Source organism: Dermochelys coriacea, chromosome 14 (assembly GCF_009764565.3).
Source record: "Dermochelys coriacea isolate rDerCor1 chromosome 14, rDerCor1.pri.v4, whole genome shotgun sequence".
Lineage (NCBI taxonomy): Eukaryota > Metazoa > Chordata > Testudines > Dermochelyidae > Dermochelys > Dermochelys coriacea.
In genome coordinates, this window is record NC_050081.1 from 34,501,714 (window position 1) to 34,519,463 (window position 17,750).

Genomic DNA, 17,750 nt, shown 5'->3' on the forward strand with positions numbered 1-17,750 from the left:
TCTCCCCTGCATCCTTGTGGATTCAGTTATAGGGCTGTTCAGCTCTGAAAAACCAGTAACCTGATCTTTCCTCACTACCTGAGTCACAGACTGCTTACTTAAAGAATTGACATGGAGACATTCACGTTCCAACAACATTGTCTCCCCAACAAGCTGCCTAAGCTTATAGGACTATTTAAACTTCCTAACAATTTTTTTTCATCTGAAATCTTTTCAAAGCAAGGCCAGTGGATTCATATACATTTGAAAGACAGTGTGGTTCCCCTCCGCCCCGGAGAGGGACGAGCATCTCTGGACACCAAAGTAGGTGGAGCCAGCGAATCCTGCACCCGGCCCCTAGAGGTCAAGGTGCAGGACAGGAAGTATAAAAGCCCAACCCCAGAGCTCACTAAAGGAGCAGCTGCTGGAGAGGCTAGATGCCTGCGGCCTAGCTCCTGGTTGGGAGACCCCGGCAATCAGCAGCAGACCAGAAGGCTGGCCCACCTGACCAGAGCCCGGAGGAGCTGCCAAGCCTGCCCCTTGCCAGTTTCCCTGAAGATCCCATGGTGCTGGACCCCCCTCCCACCAAATGCATCCGATGAAGTGAGCTGTAGCTCACGAAAGCTTATGCTCTAATACATTTGTTAGTCTCTAAGGTGCCACGGGTACTCCTTTTCTTTTTGCGTCCAGAACCAGGTACCTCTAGAGGGGAAGTTCAGAAGTAGCCCACGGGCAGCCGACCCTAGTCTGGCTGCAGCACTGCCAAAGCCTATGTCAGTGTGTTGAAGCCAGGATCCCCCCCGACTCACTCAGCAGCTGGTCTTCTGCCGTTGCTAGGCCCCCAGGCTGGGACGTGGTGGAGTGGGTGGGCCTGCGTCCCCCCTGCCACCCAGCTTGTGGGTGGCAGTCTCCCCCTCTCCCAGGCCCCACTGAGCCAAGAGCCTGGGCTTATTGTTTACCTGCCTTTGCTCAGCCTCTGCCTGAGGTCCCGAGCCATTGACTCTTTGCTGTCCTGTTGTGACCCAGGGCCGGGGCCTGCTAATTATATAATTGTTTGCTCAGCCCCTGCCTGAGGACCTGAGCCCGTGACTCACTCTTGCCTGCTGACCACGGGCCATGCGTGAATAACTGTCTGTGTTTGCCTCTACTGCTGCCATGGCGAGAGATTCCCGCGGCCAGGCTAATTCCCCGTCGCAACTGGAAGGAAGTACCGAGGCGGTGTGGGCCCCCGCCGCCCCGGAGAGGGACAGGCCCTGGCCAAACCCCTCTACACGTGGTGGAGAATGTGGGCAGCGGTCCCCTGATCGCTGTGAGAAGGGATCGGAGGAGGAACTTGCCCAGGATGACCATGGATATGGACAAGCTCATTAAATTCCTGTCCGTGAGCCAGCAGCAGGCAGCCCATCTCCAACAGCAGCTGGTGCAGCAGTTAGGGGCACAGCAGCAACAGCTGATTTTGGAGCTGGGGCACCAGAACTGGGACCACCAGCAACAATGCCTGCAGCAGCTGGTGACTCTGCTCCCCTGTCCTGTGGAACCCCAGCCGGGAGATGCCGCTGGGACGTCCAGTGTAGCCCCGCTGATCTGGGTGACCAAGATGGCCCCGAGGCCTTCCTTGTGACCTTTGAGAGGGTGGCATGAGTTGTGGAGTGGGTCCAAGACCAATGGGCCACCCTCCTGGCTCTGTGTCTGACCAGGACTGCCCAAACTGTGTAATACGGGTTATCGACAGAGAAGGCACGGGACTACAACCGGGTAAAGGAAGCAATTCTGGATGCCTTGGACATCAGCCCAGAAACCTTCTGGCAGCGGTTCCAGAGTCTGACCTACCCTACAGGCGCCCGACCACAGTTGGTGGCCCTGGACCTTAGGGAGGCATGCAAGTGGTGGCTAGACACTGAGAGGTGAACCGCAGACGAGCTCACTGAGCAAGTTATGGAACAATTTGTCCATATTCTCCAGCTATGAGGAAGGGCCTGGTTCCTCCGCCATCGGCCTGCGACGCTGGCCACTGCCATCACTCTGATGGAGGATTTTCTCATGGTTGAAACCCCAGGGGGACCAGCGATTTGAGCCCACCCACCCAGGCGCCCTAACCTAGAGAAGAAGGGGAGTGCTCGGACCGAACTGCGAAACCTTCGTGGGGCTAGGAACTGTGGTTTGGACTTCCCGAGGTGCTGGTTTGACAAGCCCCAGCAACCCCTGAGCCAGGTGGACCAATCAAAGCCCACCAAGGGGCCCCGTGGGAATGTCGGCCCAGCCTGGGCGTCCAGAGCTCGGACCCTGTTTCTCCTGCGGGAAATATGGACACCTGCAATGTGACTGCACCGAGATGGACTCCAGCTTCGGTCACATTTGCACAGGAGAAATCCGTGCCCGATGGCTGCACCCCACCAAGATTACGGTGCTAGTAGTCATCGGGGATTGCCCAACCCTGCTCCTGATTGATTCAGGCTGCGGCCAGATACTAATCCACCAAATCTTAGGTCTCCCGCCTGACCCACACCTGGGGATGATTCACCTGCAATGCATCCATGGTGATGTATGGCTCTACCCAAGTGCCCGAGTCCAGCTAACCATGGATAGGGTCATGCAGTGGTCGGCCTGGCTCCTCGACTAGCCTACCCAGTGACCTTGGGACGTGATTGGCCCGAGTTCCCAGAGGTCCTTCGCTCGAATGCCAAGAGAGGCCCTGAGGTCACCCTAGCAGTGGAAAGGGGCTGCCCCTAGACCCGTTTGGAGGAGGGGGAGGAACTAGACCCCAACAGACAGGAAGGACCACCATTGAATCCACAGTTAGCACCGACTTTTGCAGGGACCAAAGGGAGGACCCCATCCTCAGTCGAGCATATGAGCAGCTAGCGGCCGTCGATGGGACCCTGATCAATCAGTCTCGGGCAAAGCGGTGGCCCCGTTTCGAGTTGCGCTATGACCATCTCTCTTGGGTGGAATGAGACTCCTGCACCAGAGAGCTCCAGACCCAACTGCTCGTACCTCGATGTCATCAACGAGCCGTAATGAAACTCACCTATGACATCCCAACTGCAGGGCACTTGGGACATGAAAAGACCGTTGCCCGAATTTTGATGCAGTTCTTCTGGCCCGGTCTGCACCAGGTGGTGAGGAACTACTGTAGTTCCTGCCTGGAATGTCAGCTAGTTGCTCCCCCATGGATGCCCGAGGCCCCATTGATTCACATGCCCATTGTAGAAACGCCGTTCAAGTGAGTAGCCATGGATTTGGTGGGCCCCCTTCTGAAAAGCATTGCTGGGTTTCAGTACGTGCTGGTCATTGTGGATTATGCCACCCGGTTCCCCGCAGCAGTCCCGCTATAGAGCATCACCACCCGAACCATCGCTGATGAACTCGAGAAGGTCTTCGCCCACGTGGACATGTCCTGGGAAATCCTCACTGACCAGGGCACCAAGTTCACTTCCCGGCTGCTGCAGCAGGTGTGCGACCTCCTGGGGATTAAGCAGTTGCGCACCTCCACCTAGCACCCGCAAACCGATGGCTTGGTGGAATGGTTTAACCGTACCCTGAAGGACATGCTGCACAAGTTTCCCCTAGACGACCTAGGCTGGTGGGATCAGCTACTCCCGCCCTTGCTTCTGGCAGTCTGTGAGGTGCCCCAATCCTCCAGCCAAAGCTACTTTAAAAAAAAAAAAAAACACAAAAAAAAACCCCACACAGGTCACGCCTCCCTTGACACATTCCTGTGCCTCCCTTGGGAGGCCCACCCCATAGATTGCAAACAGACCTACAGGCCAAGTAGTCTGATTGTCCTCTCACAACAGCTTCACACTGGTGTAGACAGGGCACGTGACCCCACTGGAATTACTCCTGACTAGCACTGGGATGAGGGAGAGGAGGATGAGCCCGGTCAGACTGTTCCTGATTTGTACTGGGGTCAGGGAGCGGGGCATAAGATTTCAGAGAGTTTTATCTCTACAGAAAGTTTGAGGAGCCTGTCACAGAGTCGGGGTGACCTCACTGTGCATTACCATCCCAGAGCAAGTCTGCCTTGCCTTTATCTTTCATCTTACCTCTGCAGAGGATAAGGGGCAGGAGGTTCATTGTGGCAGTCAGGGGACAGGGAGGGTTTGGATGGGGTGGAGGTTCGGGGGGGACGGTCAGGAGACAGGGAGCGGGGAGCTTATATAGGGGGTGCGGTCCCGGGAGGGGGCGGTCAGGGGACAGGGAGGGTTGGATAGGGAGTGGTCAGGGGACAAGAAGTGGTGGTGGGGGAGGTTGGATGGGTCAGGGGTCCTGGGAGGCCTGTTGGGGGGCAGGGGTGTGGATAGGGGTTGGGGCAGTCAGGGGACAGGGGGGTTGGATAGGGGCAGGAGGTCCCAGGAAGGGGTGGTCAGGGGACAAGGAGCAGGGGGGATGGTTGGATGGGTCAGGAGTTCTGAGGGGGGCAATCAGGGGGCAGGAAGTGGGAGGGGGTGGATAAGGGGCAGGGGGCCAGGTTGTTTGGGGAGGCACAGCCTTCCCTACCTAGCCCTCCATACAGTTTTGGAACCCTGATGTGGCCCTCAGGCCAAAAAGTTTGCCCACCCCTGACCTAAATTGTCCCTGGGGAGCTCCACTTTCTACCTTGCACACGTCCCTGTAAGAATCCGGACAGCCTGGAGAAGAAGGACCTTTCCTTGAATCCATACTAATGGCTTCCTCTTAGAGAAAACAGGCTGACAGGGTCACTACCCACGTGGACTTTTCCTCTCATGGCAGAGAGTGAGGAACGCATTTTGAGACTTTGACCTCCAAGTCTCACGCACAACGCCCACTTGCTATGAAATTAGCTCTTTTCTGTTAATGTTCTTCATTTTCATTCCACAAGGCTTCCTCCTCGTTTGATGGGTTATTTTGTTACAGGGGTATACACAATGCAAATGTTGGCTACTAAATTATAACAAGATATAGTTAAGTGAAAAAAATGCAAGTAACATCCTATTAGTTGTCATGAAGTTTAAACGCCAAATACACACCTATACATTTAACAATCACATTGATCTATCCTATCCTAATACACAAATGAATTGATCTAGGGCTCTGGCATGAACTGGCACCTGCTCTGCCAGTGTCAGACAGTTTACACCAGGAAACCTGGTGGAGGGATACAGAAATGCTCTGACTAATCCCAACCACATTTCTGACCACAGAGAGAACTTCAAAGAATGATGCTACACAGGCGGAGGTGAGATCTCCAGGTGTCCCACAAAAGGCCTGTGGAAATCAGCCCCTCTCAGTGGTGCTGTCTGAATGCAGCGGGGACAGAGAGAGGGGGCAGAAGGGGTGAGTGAGGAGAGGCAGCACCTCTCTATCCCTGGGCTCTTCCTCACCTCTTATCCCATCATCCTCAAACTCTCGATACCCCAGCACCCAGCTCCCCCTACTTCCCAGCTCCACCAGCCACAACCATTCAACACCCAGTTTCCTCCCCCTAACCCATCAGCCTGGTCCCTCAATATTTGATCCCCCTGAGCCCAGCACCCTGGGGGATTCAGGGAGAGGAGGAGTTATCAGCCCCAGGGACACTCCCCTTCCAGGGAACAGCTCCAGGTCAGTGGGGGAGCCCAGCCCAGGGGTCATGGAAGATAGGGGGTGGGGACAGGTGTCTAGAGTGAAGGTCGGGCCTGGGCCAAGTGTCCTTCTTCTCATCTCCATGGCAAGGGGATCCCAGCTGGAAGGAGAAGGGGGGGGGACTTCAGCCATGCAGAGGGACCAGCTGGAAGAGTTTCTCTCTCTCTCTCTCTCCCCCTTCCACCGCCTGTGACCCATCAGCTCAGCAGCCAGGGAAGAGGGGCTGATGGGGGCTTCTCCTCTGCCTGGGGTTTGCATAGACCAGGCAGAGCCAGATGTTCACTGACTGGTTGCAGCTGGATCCTCACCCCAGCGATGGGCAGGTGGATCCTTGGGAGCCAAACACCCCTGATGTGTGAGGGAACGAGGAAATGGGTTTGTCACCATGGCCGGCCCTAGTCAGGGCCTTGAGAGAATTTCCCTGCTGTGTGGAGGAGTCTCTGATGTCCAATATGGTGTTAGCGCCATTTGGAGCATTTTCCACACTGAGAAAATCTCAGAGGTTTCTTTGCTGTGTGGATTTGCAGATGCTGATACTCCAGGAGCACCAAATGAACCTTCCCAGACGTTCAAGGTCTCTCTGCTGTGCGGGTCACTGAAGTGTGAAGTAAAACTGAATCTTTTCCTGCAGACAAGCTATTTATAGGGTCTCTCTCCCTTGCAGATTTCTGATGTTTGGTGAGCTCTGAGCTCTTACTGAAGCTTTTCCCACAGTCAAGGCATTTATAAGGTCTCTCCCTCGTGTGGATTCTTCCATGTAGAGTAAGGTGTGAGCGCCGACTGAAAGTTTTCCCACAGTCCAGACATTTATGGGGTTTCTCTCCCGTATGGGTTTTCTGATGTGTATTAAGGGTTGATTTCAAACTGAAACTTTTCCCACACTCAACACATTTATAGGGTCTTTCTCCTGTGTGGACTCTCCCATGTTTAGTAAGGGATGAACTTTCCATAAAACTTTTCCCACAGTCGAGGCATTTATAGGGTCTTTCTCCCGTGTGAATTCTCCTATGGTTAGTAAGCGCTGAGTTTGTGATAAAACCTTTCCCACAGTTGAGGCATTTATAGGGCCTTTCTCCAGTGTGTATTTTCCCATGTTTTGTAAGGTATGAACTCTCCATAAAACTTTTCCCACACTCGAGGCATTTATACGGTCTTTCTCCTGTGTGAATTCGTCCATGTTTCATAAGGGATGAACTTTCCATAAAACTTTTCCCACACTCAAGGCATTTATAAGGTCTCTCTCCTGTGTGGATTCTCCTATGTTTAATAAAATATGAGATCTGACCGAAAGTTTTCCCACAATCCAAGCATTTATGCAGTTTCTCTCCCGTGTGGGTTCTCTCATGTCTAACAAGCTGTGATGCAGTAATAAAAACTCTCTCACACTGAAGGCATTTATGGCGTCTCTCTCTTGTCTTCAGACATGGATGTCTAATAAAGTTTGAGTGCTGAATGAAGCTTTTCCCACACTTAAGGCATTTATATGGTCTCTCTGCAGTGTGGATTTTCCTATGATTAGTAAGATGTGAGTGCTGACTGAAGCTTTTCCCGCAGTCCAAACATTTATGGGGTCTCTCTCCTGTGTGGGTTTTCTGATGTGTATTAAGGGTTGATTTCAAACTGAAACTTTTCCCACATTCGAGGCATTTATAGGGTCTCTCTCCCGTGTGGATTCGCCCATGTAGAGTAAGGTGTGACCGCCGACTGAAAGTTTTCCCACAGTCTAGGCATTTATGGGGTTTCTCTCCTGTATGGGTTTTCTGATGTGTATGAAGGGTTGATTTCACACTGAAACTTTTCCCACACTCGAGACATTTATAGGGTCTCTCTCCCGTGTGGATTCGCCCATGTAGAGTAAGGTGTGAGCGCCGACTGAAAGTTTTCCCACAGTCCAGGCATTTATAGGGTTTCTCTCCTGTGTGGGTTTTCTGATGTGTAATAAGAGTAGATTTGAAACTGAAAGTTTTCCCACACTCCAGGCATTTATGGGGTTTCTCTCCTGTGTGGGTTTTCTGATGTGTATAAAGGGTTGATTTCAAACGGAAACTTTTCCCACACTCAAAGCATTTATAGGGTCTCTCTCCTGTGTGCAGACTCTGGTGTATAATAAGACATGGCTTCTCACTGAAGCTTTTCCCACAGTCTACGCATTTATAGGGCTTCTCTCCTGTGTGGGTTCTCCCATGGCTAATAAGGTTTGCACTGAAACGGAATCTTTTCCCACACTCAAGGCATTTGTAGGGTTTCTCTTCACTGTGACTTGTCTGCTGGATTGTAGTTTCCTTGGGATCCTTGCATCCTCCGCCACGTTCAATAGATTCATCTATTTTCTTCCTGGGATAGTTTTCCAGCTGCATCTCTGATCTGTGTTGATCTCCCCAGGCATTTCCCTGTTCCAAGCACTGGGAAAAATTTCCTTCAGCTCTTCTCAAAGCCATCTCCTGCGATTCCACTTTCCCAGAACCTTCCTCCTGCTGATTCTCCTCCTTGTTCTCACTCACTGTCCTATCACCTGGGGGAGAGAGAATCCAGACAGTCATTGCGTGTGCCGGGAGAAAGGACAGAAAGGGAAATAACAAAGAGGGAAAATACAACACAGTAACTGTTGGGGAGCTGGAGACATTGGATTCTGCTGCCATATACCACCCAAACACTCCCAGGGAAGTAAAGTCAGGGAGGAAAATCCTGACAGCTAACAGGATGGGTGGGAAGCCGTGACTGATATTTGCCTTCATAATATGACACGGGCTGACTGCAGCCCTGACCTGAGTGAGATGGGGCAGAACTGACAGCTTTTGCTCACAGCACATTTTGGGAGTCCCTGCTTTTTCCTTTTCTCACCAGATGTTTCTGCCTCAGTTTCCCTGACTCCTCACCTGTGTGGGTGCCTCTTGGGCTCTCTCTTTCCTTAGTGGCCTGGAGATCCAGGACCCACGGCTCTTCCCCTCGTTCCAGCCGGGCGATCAGGTCCGGTTTGGGACTGGAGAATCCTGCACAGGGGGTGAAATCAGGCAAGGTCAGGGCGCATGGAGCATTGGTAGAGTATTTGTCACAAGGAACATTCCCCGAGTTTAACCTGATCCTACATGGGACTGTGGTAACTCAGACCCTTTGGGAGCAGCAGAGATCTGGTGGTGGGGAGGTGTTGTTATATTCTTACTAGGAGGTCTCAGGCATGGGCAGCGGATATTAGAGGCAGGGGGAGGCTGAGCCTCCCCAAACAGCCAGGTGTGGCCCCCCCCACATTCCGCCCCCAGTCCCCCTCCTGCTTCCTGCTCTGCAGGCGGCTGGCTCTTCCATTGCTGCCCAGCCTCCCAGCGCTCCGGGGCTGGGAAAGATGGAGCTGCGCTGCCCAACAACCTGGCGCTCCGGGGGGGCTGGGGCCACGCTGCCCGGCAACCATATTTCCCTCTAAGCTGCGTGCCTGCGGAGCCATGCATGAGGCAATGAAGGGCCACACACCTAATTAGTGGAGCCGTTCAGGTGTGACCCTGCTAATTAGGTGCCTCCTGGACCCTGGAGAGAGGATGTGGAAGGTGAGGAAAATAGGGGGTAGGTGTGGGGAAACAGGGAGTGGGTGGGAGTATAGAAACTAAGTTTGGTGTGTCTCAGGACTCCCACCCCCAGCTGGGCTGCGTGCGGCAGCCGAGCAGAGACGCAACTTTCCCCAGTGGCTGCCTCTCTGCAGCTCCAGCTGGGCTGCGGCGGCAGGGAGAGAGGAGGAGAGAGTCCGATTCTCAGTCTCTCCCAGCATTCACTGGACTGTAGGGGTGGGGAGAGACTTCTGCTGGAGAAAAAAATACTGTTACTGCTTCCTGGAGTTAGTTTTTTTAAAAGAATCCAAATAAATCATCTCTTCTCCTCTGCAAAATGGTCATTAAAAATCACATTTAATAACTTTTTTTATAAATCACAAAAGTGACAATGAGTACTTGTGGCACCTTAGAGACTAACAAATTTATTAGAGCATAAGCTTTCGTGAGCTACAGCTCACTTCATCGGATGCATCCGATGAAGTGAGCTGTAGCTCACGAAAGCTTATGCTCTAATAAATTTGTTAGTCTCTAAGGTGCCACAAGTACTCCTTTTCTTTTTGCGAATACAGACTAACACGGCTGCTACTCTGAAAAGTGACAATGTATTAGTTATGCCTAGCTTTTGCATTGGATGCCATTTCAGAATTACTTAACTGGTACATAGGTTAATTAATGCTACTTCCACCAGCTGTTTAAAATGTTTGGATTTAGCTTTGCCTGGAACATGTATTACAGCTTTAAAGTTTGATTTGCAGTATCACTTTTGTATTTTCTATCCTGGGTTGCAGTGGCCAGGAGAGATGCCTCTCTTAATGGAAATCACTTGGATTCCAGACAAGTGATTTCCATTAAGCTTTCACATTTGTTTGGGGAGAGGTATTGAAAACCATTAAGGCCAGATCTTTTCTATCTGGTCTAGTTCTGGCTCTTCAGAGTACTCCCTTTGACTCATAAGTAGTAAGCACTAGGGCAGTGATCTCCAACCTTTTTACTCCCAAGATCACCTTTTGAATTTAAGGGCAACCCAGGATCTGCTCTGTCCCTTCCCCAAAGCCCTGTCCCACTCACTCCATTCCCCCCGCCTCGTCACTCGCTCTCCCCCACCCTCGCTCACTTTCACCGGGCTGGGGTAGGAATTGGGGTTTGAGAGGGAGTGTGGGCTCTGGGCTGGAGCCAAGGGGTTTGCAGCATGGGAAGGGGCTCTGGGCTGAGTCTGGAGTTGGAGTGCAGGAGGGGGCTCTGGTTTGGGGCACAGTGTTGAGGTGCAGGCTCTGGGAGGAAGCTCTGGGTTGGGGAAGTGTTGGGGTACAGCGTGCTGGCTCTGGGAGGGGGGTCAGGGCTGGGGAAGAATGTTGGGGTGTAAGAGGGAGTGGGGGTGCTGGCTCTGGGAAGGGGGTCATGGCTGGGGCTGAGGTGCAGGAGGGGCTTCGGGTACAGGCTCCAGGAGGGGGCTGAGAGCTGGTTTGGGGTGCTGGCTCTGAGAGGGGGATCAGGGCTGGGCTTTGGGGTGCAGCAGGAGGTTTGGGGTGCCGGCTCAGGGAATGGACTCAGTACTGGAGTTTGGGGTGCGGCCTGCCGCTGGGCAGCACTTACTGCTAAGGCAGGCTCCCTGCCTACCCCAGCCCCACACCACTCCTGGAAGGGGCCAACGTGCCCTGTGGCCCCTGGGAGGGGGCAGGCAGCACGTGGCTCGGCACGCTGCCCCTCTCTGCAAGCACCGCCCCCGCAGCTCCCATTGGCCACAGCCCCAGCCCCAGCGGCGAGTTGAGCCACTGGCCCCCCCCAAGAGTCAGGCCGGCCCCAGAACCGGGCTGGTCTGCCGGCTCCCTCAAGCAGCAGGCCAGCCCCAGCGCCGGGCGTTGGCCAGCAGCACCAAGACAAGCCACCTCACTCCCTATCCCTATCCCCCTGAGCAACAGGTGGGCAGCGGGCGGTGCGTGGCCCTTCCAACCATCCCAGAGGATACGGCGGGTGGAACGATGGCCTGGCGTGCAGGAGTGCTGGGTGGCACAGCCCCAATACTGGGCGGTCCCAGCAGGCTCCCTAGAGAGTAGCCTGCCTGGGTGGGGCCTAGTAGCTGCACTGCAGGTAGGAGGATGCAGAGCATGAGTGGGGCCACCCATGGCTATTTAGGTAGGCACAGCCTTCCCTTGCCTACATTACACACTGCCCATGATGCCAGGGGTTCTCAGCCTTTTTCTCTCTCAGCCTCCCCCCCCCACCCCAACATGCTATAAAAACTCCTCAGCTCACCTCTGCCAAACCAACTGTTTTTCTGCATATAAAAGCCAGGGCCAGTGTTAGGGGATAGGGAGCAGGGCAATTACCCAGGGTCCCATGGAACATGGGGTCCAGCAAAGCTAAGTTGCTCAGGCTTTAACTTCAGCCCTGGGCTTCAGCCCCATGCAGTAGGGCTTCCACTTTCTTCCCTAGGCACCAGCAAATCTAATGCTGGCCCTGCTTGGCGGCCCCCTGAAACCTGCTCATGGTCCCCCAGGGGGTCCCGGGCCTCTGGTTTAGAATCACTTCACTTTGCAACCCATTCCTTCCTAATCCATCCGGGCAGTCAGATATGCAGACCCCACAGCTTCTAATAAGCAAAGGCACGGGAATCCCTTACCCAGCGAGGTCACTGTCTCGTAATTCTCTTCCATGACGTCCCTGTAGAGAGCTCTCTGAGCGGGATCCAGCAGAGCCCCCTGCCCCTGTGTGAAATACACAGCCACCTCCTCGAAGGTCACCAGTATCTGAAACAACAAGAATCCCCCACTCAGTACCTTCTGCCCCAGCAACGATTCCCCTATTCATCAGCGAGGAGACCTGAAGAAGCAGAATTCCACCCCCACCCTGCTCAGAGTAGCCAGGAGGCTTCAGGGGGTGGGGAAAAGGTGAGAGCTCCTTGTCCCCCCCAGCACATGGAGTAGAGCAGGTTATTCTCATTTACCACAAACCTTTATCAGGCACAGGCTGATATGGGAAGCTCCAGCACTGGGAGTCTGGTCAGTTATCCCAGCCCTGCCCAGGGGGGTTGTGTTCAGATTCAAAAATGGGGGAACTTCCCTCCCCACCCCACACCAATGGGCCTGTTCAGAAAATCAGGCCCGGATTGAATGTGTCCCAGCAGGTTTATCACACCCTGTCCCCTCCCTGCCTCCCTCTGTGTCTTTTCTGCCCCTCCCCCTCTACAACAACCCCCCTGAAAATCCCCTACCTGAGCTGGCTCCATCACAGCCATTTCCCTTCCCTGTCCCCTGGAAGATGGGACCATCTGGAGACAAACGTGGATGTGATTCCTCAGCCTGCCAGGGTGAGATGAGCAATTCGGGAGGGGGAGTCCAAAGGGGCTTGAGACCATGTCACACCCTGATTACCCCCAGGCTCTCTCCCTGCAGACAGATGCTCTGGACTCTGCCACGCTGGGAAGAAACCCAGTTAATTTATTACCAGCCAGGCCAGGCCAGGCCAGGCCAGGCCCATCTCAGCAGAACTAAACTCACTGGGGCACTTTTAAACTCTCTCTGTAACAGAGTGTCTGAGCCCAATGCTGGAAAAAGAGCAGAATCAAAGGAGCCTCTTAGGGAGATTCCCGGTGACACTGTCCCCAAAGGCAGCATGTCCCCTCACTCTCCGAGCAGCCCAGTGATTCAAGAGAGATGAACTGGCTTTTCCTCTCTCTCTCTCACCATGTTCCCAGGAGTGTCACTCTGCCCAGGGGTGAAGCAGGGAATGGATCTGTACAGGTCTAGGAGCTGGGAACCTCCCTCCCCAATTCCTGCTCCTGCTGCCCCTTTCAGTCCCTCCACTCTCTCTTTCTGTCCCCTTCCCTCTTTCCCTCCCCACTGCCTGGGAGAACTAGTGACTGCCCCATTTACATGGGTGTTTGCTCTCCGGTAGACAGATCTGCTCCTGGAACAACTAACTGGGGTTTGAATCTCACTGTGTCACTGAGGGCAGCAGTTTTGGGACTCACAGACACATGGAGAGCTCCCCCCGCAACCCCCACATACCCCACTCCTATCCAGTACAAAACTCACCAGCAGGTTCCTGAAAGGGGCCCTTTGTGCAGACTCACTTTCCTGCCCAGGACCACCCCTTACCCCCTGGTCTCTCTCCTCACCTGCCAGCTCCGGCTCAGGGGCTGGTGTCAGCAGAGCCTGGGGCTGCCCCAGGAGCTGGTTCCAGCTACTGCTGAAAGTGCCCACCTGGACTGGGCACAGAGGGGCTTTAATGAAGATCTCTCCCAGGCACTGACTCTGCTGCTCAGTCTGGGCTCGCAGCTGAAAATGGAGGAGGCAGCAGCTTCTGACCCAGGGAACTCAACCCCAGGGCTGTAATAACAGGGACGGACAGACAGACGGACCGATCCACCCTCCTCCTCCCTTAGCCAGAACCGGAGCCCTCTGGTTGCAACAGCTAATGCCTGAGCCTCCCGATCCCGCCCCTGCAGCCCCCAGGGACAGGCAGGCAGAGGCTGATCCCATTGGCCTATCCGCACTCACCCCCTGCCAGCGTCAGCAGTGACTCCAGTTTCACATCGGTGTGGCCAAGATCTGAATCCTGCCCGGAAATCAGACCAGGGCCCTGGGCAGCCCCAAACACTCAGGAAACAGACCCCAAAATCAGGAATCGGTCTTTTTTTTTAATTTTTAATCTAATAATAAGCGGGGTTGCACAGAAGAGTGGGGGCTGCCTGTGCAGATTTGCCTTATAGCTTCTGAGCCCTGAGGGGTTGTTCGCCAGCCAACGCACCCCCATGCGTTTTTTGACCATTTCTAGGAGAAAAAAATCCCCACTAGCAGCTGGGAGGGGAATCCCCCTCACCCCCCATGGCGCGGGGGAGCTGCCTAGTATCCCTGGCTCTCCCTTCCCTAATAATTCTTCCCTAGCCCCCTAACTCCCCTGCAGCGCCCTATCCTCCCTTCAGCCACCCCTCCCCAATCCCATCCTGCCCCCTGCATCCCTATCCCCATCCTCCCGGCCTCTCACACATCCCTGTTTCCCCCGCCTGCCCCCCTTTAGCCTCCTTCCCCTGCAGCCCGGGGGTGACGCGGGGGAGAGAGAGTCTCTCTCACCTTCCCTCCAAGCGGGGCCCCCCGGGGCCGGGGCCGGGCCGGGCCGGGAAGGGGGCCCTGGCCGGGCTGGGGGCTCTGCCCGGGAAGGGCCCGGCTGGAGATTCCCCTCTCCCGGCTGCAGCCAGGGCTCCGGGCTCCCAGCACCAGCCGCCGGGGCTCGGGGATCTCGCCGGGAGCCAGAGTCGCCGCAGCGGCTGCGAGTCACTTGCTGCGGCCGGGCCTGAGCCCCGCGATCGCTCCCCCCAGCCGCTCCTGGGTCCTAGCGATCAAACCCATCGCATGCAGCCGCCATGCCGCAGACCCTGTCTCCTGGGGCCCCACTTCCCCTGGGCACAGTTGGGGGCATTGTGCAGAAAAGCCACAGGATCAGTGGGAGGACGGAGACTTCCATCATCCTGGGGGGTGGGAGACAAGGGGGCGGGGGACAAGGGGGCCTTCTATGGAGACTGGGGATTGTTCCAGAAAGTCCCCAATATCAGGAAGACAGAGGTGATGTGGGGTGCCTCCTGGGGGCCCCACCTCTCCTGGGCACAGGCAGCTTCTCCCATAGCTATGTAGATGTCCTGCACAGAAAGCACAGGATCAATGGGTGAGACAGAAAGGAGATGTGCAGATCCTGGGGAGGGGGGAGAAGGGGAGTTTCTAGGGAGACTCAGGGTTGTTCCAGAGGATCCAGGGAGCCTGGAATACTCTGTGTATGATTTGCTCTGGTAACAGACGGGCACAGGGAGCAGTTGGTCAGAGCTGGTCTCTTGTCTCTACACCCCACTCATGTGCTACCAACCCTGGGCATGAGCTCCCAGCTCTGCTCCCCTTGCTCGGGTCATCAAGCCATCAGAGCTTTACCACTGGGTACCTCTGGTCCAGATAGAGCCCAGGGGTGGGTTAAGCAAAACCCCTCATATCCACCCCCCAATGCACTATTCTCTTTGCCCTTGCAAGAGCTACTTATGTAGGTACACTCCAACCTCACAAGAAACACAGCAGGGACACACAACAGCAGTTTAAATCCAATGCTTTAATAAAAGTAGCATAATTTATTGCACAGAAACTTCCAGTGTAGGCATATCCTTGGATACCTAATCCTTCTTCCTCATCCTCCAGAGAGAGACTGCCTTTTATGCGCCTGAGCAGCCCTTTATATATGGCCCTTGCTGGCTCTGATTGGCTGCTGCTGCAACAAGCCTTCCCTTGATTGGCTCGCTCAATAAGCCCTTTCCTGGTTGGGTTCTGCACAGATTCTCCAAGGCTGCTTTAACCCTTCTTCTGCCTGTGTCCAGCAGCTGACCCACCACAGGAAATGGTGCAGGTTGCTGCATCTAATCAATTCAAAAATTTCAGGGAATGTCTTAGGCAGCCATATGGAGATGGTGGATGATTTGGGTGAAAATTGGAAAATTATAAGGGGAAATAGGGGACCCATGGGTAGATGCATCTGGTTCAACCAGGTCTGTGCATGTTTATAGAGCAAAGAGCCAGTTGATGGCGGCCACTAAGGCCTGGCTCAGCAAATGGACTTTGGTGATGCAAAGGCCAAATTTGAGATGTCTAGAAAATCACAAAGCCTGAGTTGATCACCTAGTGCTCCCTGCACAATCATAGAATCTTAGAATATCAGAGTTGGAAGGTACCTCAGGAGGTCATCTAGTCCAACCCCCTGCTCAGAGCAGGACCGATCCCCAACTAAATCATCCCAGCCAGGGCTTTGTCAAGCCTGACCTTAAAAACCTCTAAGAAAGGAGATGTCACCACCTCCCTAGGTAACACATCCCAGTGCTTCACCACCCTCCTAGTGAAAAAGTTTTTCCTAATATCCAACCTAAACCTCCCACACTGCAACTTGGGCCCATTATTCCTTGTTCTGTCATCTGCTACCACTGAAAACTGTAGATCCATCCTCTTTGGAACCCCCTTTCAGGTAGTTGAAAACAGCTATCAAATCCCCCCTCATTCTTCTCTTCTGCAGACTAAACAATCCCAGTTCCTTCACCATCTCCTCATAAGTCATGTGCTCCAGTCTCCTGATCATTTTTGTTGCCCTCTGTTGGAAGCTTTCCAATTTTTCCACATCCTTCTTGTAGTGTGGGGCCCAAAACTGGACACAGTACTCCAGATGAGGCCTCACCAATGTCGAATAGAGAGGAACGATCACGTCCCTCAATCTGCTGGCAATGCCCCTACTTACACAGCCCAGAATGTTGTTAGCCTTCTTGGCAACAAGGGCACACTGTTGACTCATATCCAGCTTCTCGTCCACTGTAACCCCTAGGTCCTTTTCTGCAGAACTGCTGCTTAGCCATTCGGTCCCTAGTCTGTAGCGGTGCATGGGATTCTTCCGTCCTAAGTGCAGGACTCTGCACTTGTCCTTGTTGAACCTCATTGGGGGTGGATTAATTAGCTCTCCCGCTGGCTTAGAGCAGGTACACAAGAGCAGCATTTCTCAAATGTGGCCACCATGGACACATGCGGTGACCAGGGGCTTTTCTTGGGGACACAACCTCCTGGGTGGTAATTTGCGGGGGGAAGGGGGCAAAGCCTTCTGGAGCCACAAATGCTGGAGGAGCAGGAAGCCAGTGTGAGTTCCCCATCTTGTTGGGGGCCGTGGGGCTTGGGTTTCCGGCTTCAGCCCTGTAGTGGTGAGTGGCAGGCTCCAGCTATGGGGCTTCAGGGTCAGGCTCTGGCCCTGGGCTCAACCCCCTCTCCCCATCTCTCCTGCCCCACACTGTCTCCTCCTGCCCTGGGTTCTGGCCATGCAGCAGCAGGCTCTGGACCTCAGCTGCAAGGCTTTAAGTCCCAGGCTCACCACCACCTCCACCGCTGTTGGTCCCCACTGACACCCTACTCACTTCCCATCCTGGGCTTAATTTGTCCCCCAGCTTGCTGGGTCTGAGTAAGTCTGCTGTGAAAAGTGATACTCATATGTTTGTTAATCACTTTTCGCTGCCTCCCAGCTCGCTAGCAAGTCTGTTGCTGTGAAACGTGAAGGTAACAAACATGCAAACATCACTTATCACAGCAGCAGACTTACCAGCTAACAAGTCTTTTAAAAGTCTGTGTTTCTATTCTCTGTAGGTCCAGTAAAGAATAGAGGCAACTCAACTGTATATTATTTTTATTATTCTCTAAAAAAAAACCCTACAAAATAAACTACAATGATTTGGACATGTATATATGCATATTTATTGTTTTTCATAAAGTGAATTAAATATTTTAGGAAAAATTATTAGAGTGGCCACCAGCGGGAGTTGGTGGCCATGCTCTGAGGCCACCAAATACTTGTTGTGAGAACCCCTGCCCTAGAGAGCTTACAGTGGTGCAGCTGCATCAGTAGCCATAGCCTAAGACTGTTATCTAATCTCTTGATTTATTTTTGGCCTAGCAAAGTGAGATCCTGCACTTAACTCGGTGGCACTGGTCTGTTTCGATGACTGCATCTGATCAATTCCAACATTTCAGGGGATTTTCTAGGTGGCCATCAGGAAAAGGCAGATGATTTTGGTGACAATTGGGAAACAATGAGGGGGAAACAGGTGACAAACCTGAGTGGGCAGAGCACCAGTCCCTGACCCAGAGCAAC

The 17,750-nt window shown here is 53.8% G+C and overlaps 9 protein-coding genes across 18 annotated transcripts in view; 4 read left to right on the forward strand and 5 right to left on the reverse strand.

Moving 5' to 3' along the window:
• Positions 1-17,750, forward strand: part of LOC119843336 (butyrophilin subfamily 1 member A1-like) — a 1,931,986-nt gene that overhangs the window by 1,317,234 nt on the left and 597,002 nt on the right. The window lies entirely within an intron of this gene.
• The window catches only part of LOC119843287 (zinc finger protein 850-like), a 1,467,609-nt gene that overhangs the window by 726,491 nt on the left and 723,368 nt on the right, over positions 1-17,750 (reverse strand). The window lies entirely within an intron of this gene.
• The window catches only part of LOC119843274 (zinc finger protein 850-like), a 1,382,451-nt gene that overhangs the window by 428,697 nt on the left and 936,004 nt on the right, over positions 1-17,750 (forward strand). The gene's annotated exons all lie outside the window — the stretch shown is intronic.
• The window catches only part of LOC119843356 (zinc finger protein RFP-like), a 1,128,717-nt gene that overhangs the window by 411,501 nt on the left and 699,466 nt on the right, over positions 1-17,750 (reverse strand). The gene's annotated exons all lie outside the window — the stretch shown is intronic.
• LOC119843308 (butyrophilin subfamily 1 member A1-like) overlaps positions 1-17,750 on the reverse strand; it is a 910,188-nt gene that overhangs the window by 392,739 nt on the left and 499,699 nt on the right. The window lies entirely within an intron of this gene.
• Positions 1-17,750, reverse strand: part of LOC119843334 (E3 ubiquitin-protein ligase TRIM39-like) — a 707,078-nt gene that overhangs the window by 292,802 nt on the left and 396,526 nt on the right.
• Positions 1-17,750, forward strand: part of LOC119843309 (butyrophilin subfamily 1 member A1-like) — an 845,206-nt gene that overhangs the window by 236,962 nt on the left and 590,494 nt on the right. The gene's annotated exons all lie outside the window — the stretch shown is intronic.
• Positions 1-17,750, forward strand: part of LOC119843327 (E3 ubiquitin-protein ligase TRIM11-like) — a 790,215-nt gene that overhangs the window by 147,804 nt on the left and 624,661 nt on the right.
• LOC119843284 (zinc finger protein 420-like) lies at positions 4,936-13,964 on the reverse strand. Of its 4 annotated transcripts, none has more exons than XM_043496678.1 (5): positions 13,304-13,588; positions 12,313-12,400; positions 11,722-11,848; positions 8,442-8,555; positions 4,936-8,077 (listed from the first exon to the last, which is right to left on the reverse strand). In XM_043496678.1, the coding sequence occupies exons 2-5, from the start codon at positions 12,367-12,369 to the stop codon at positions 6,135-6,137; spliced, it is 2,241 nt and encodes a 746-aa protein (XP_043352613.1). In that variant the 5' UTR covers positions 12,370-12,400; positions 13,304-13,588; the 3' UTR covers positions 4,936-6,134. The 4 variants fall into 4 exon arrangements, with proteins under 4 accessions (XP_043352613.1, XP_043352615.1, XP_038228370.1 ...); XM_043496680.1 differs by having other exon boundaries at positions 13,219-13,576; XM_038372442.2 differs by having other exon boundaries at positions 12,313-12,517; positions 13,219-13,525.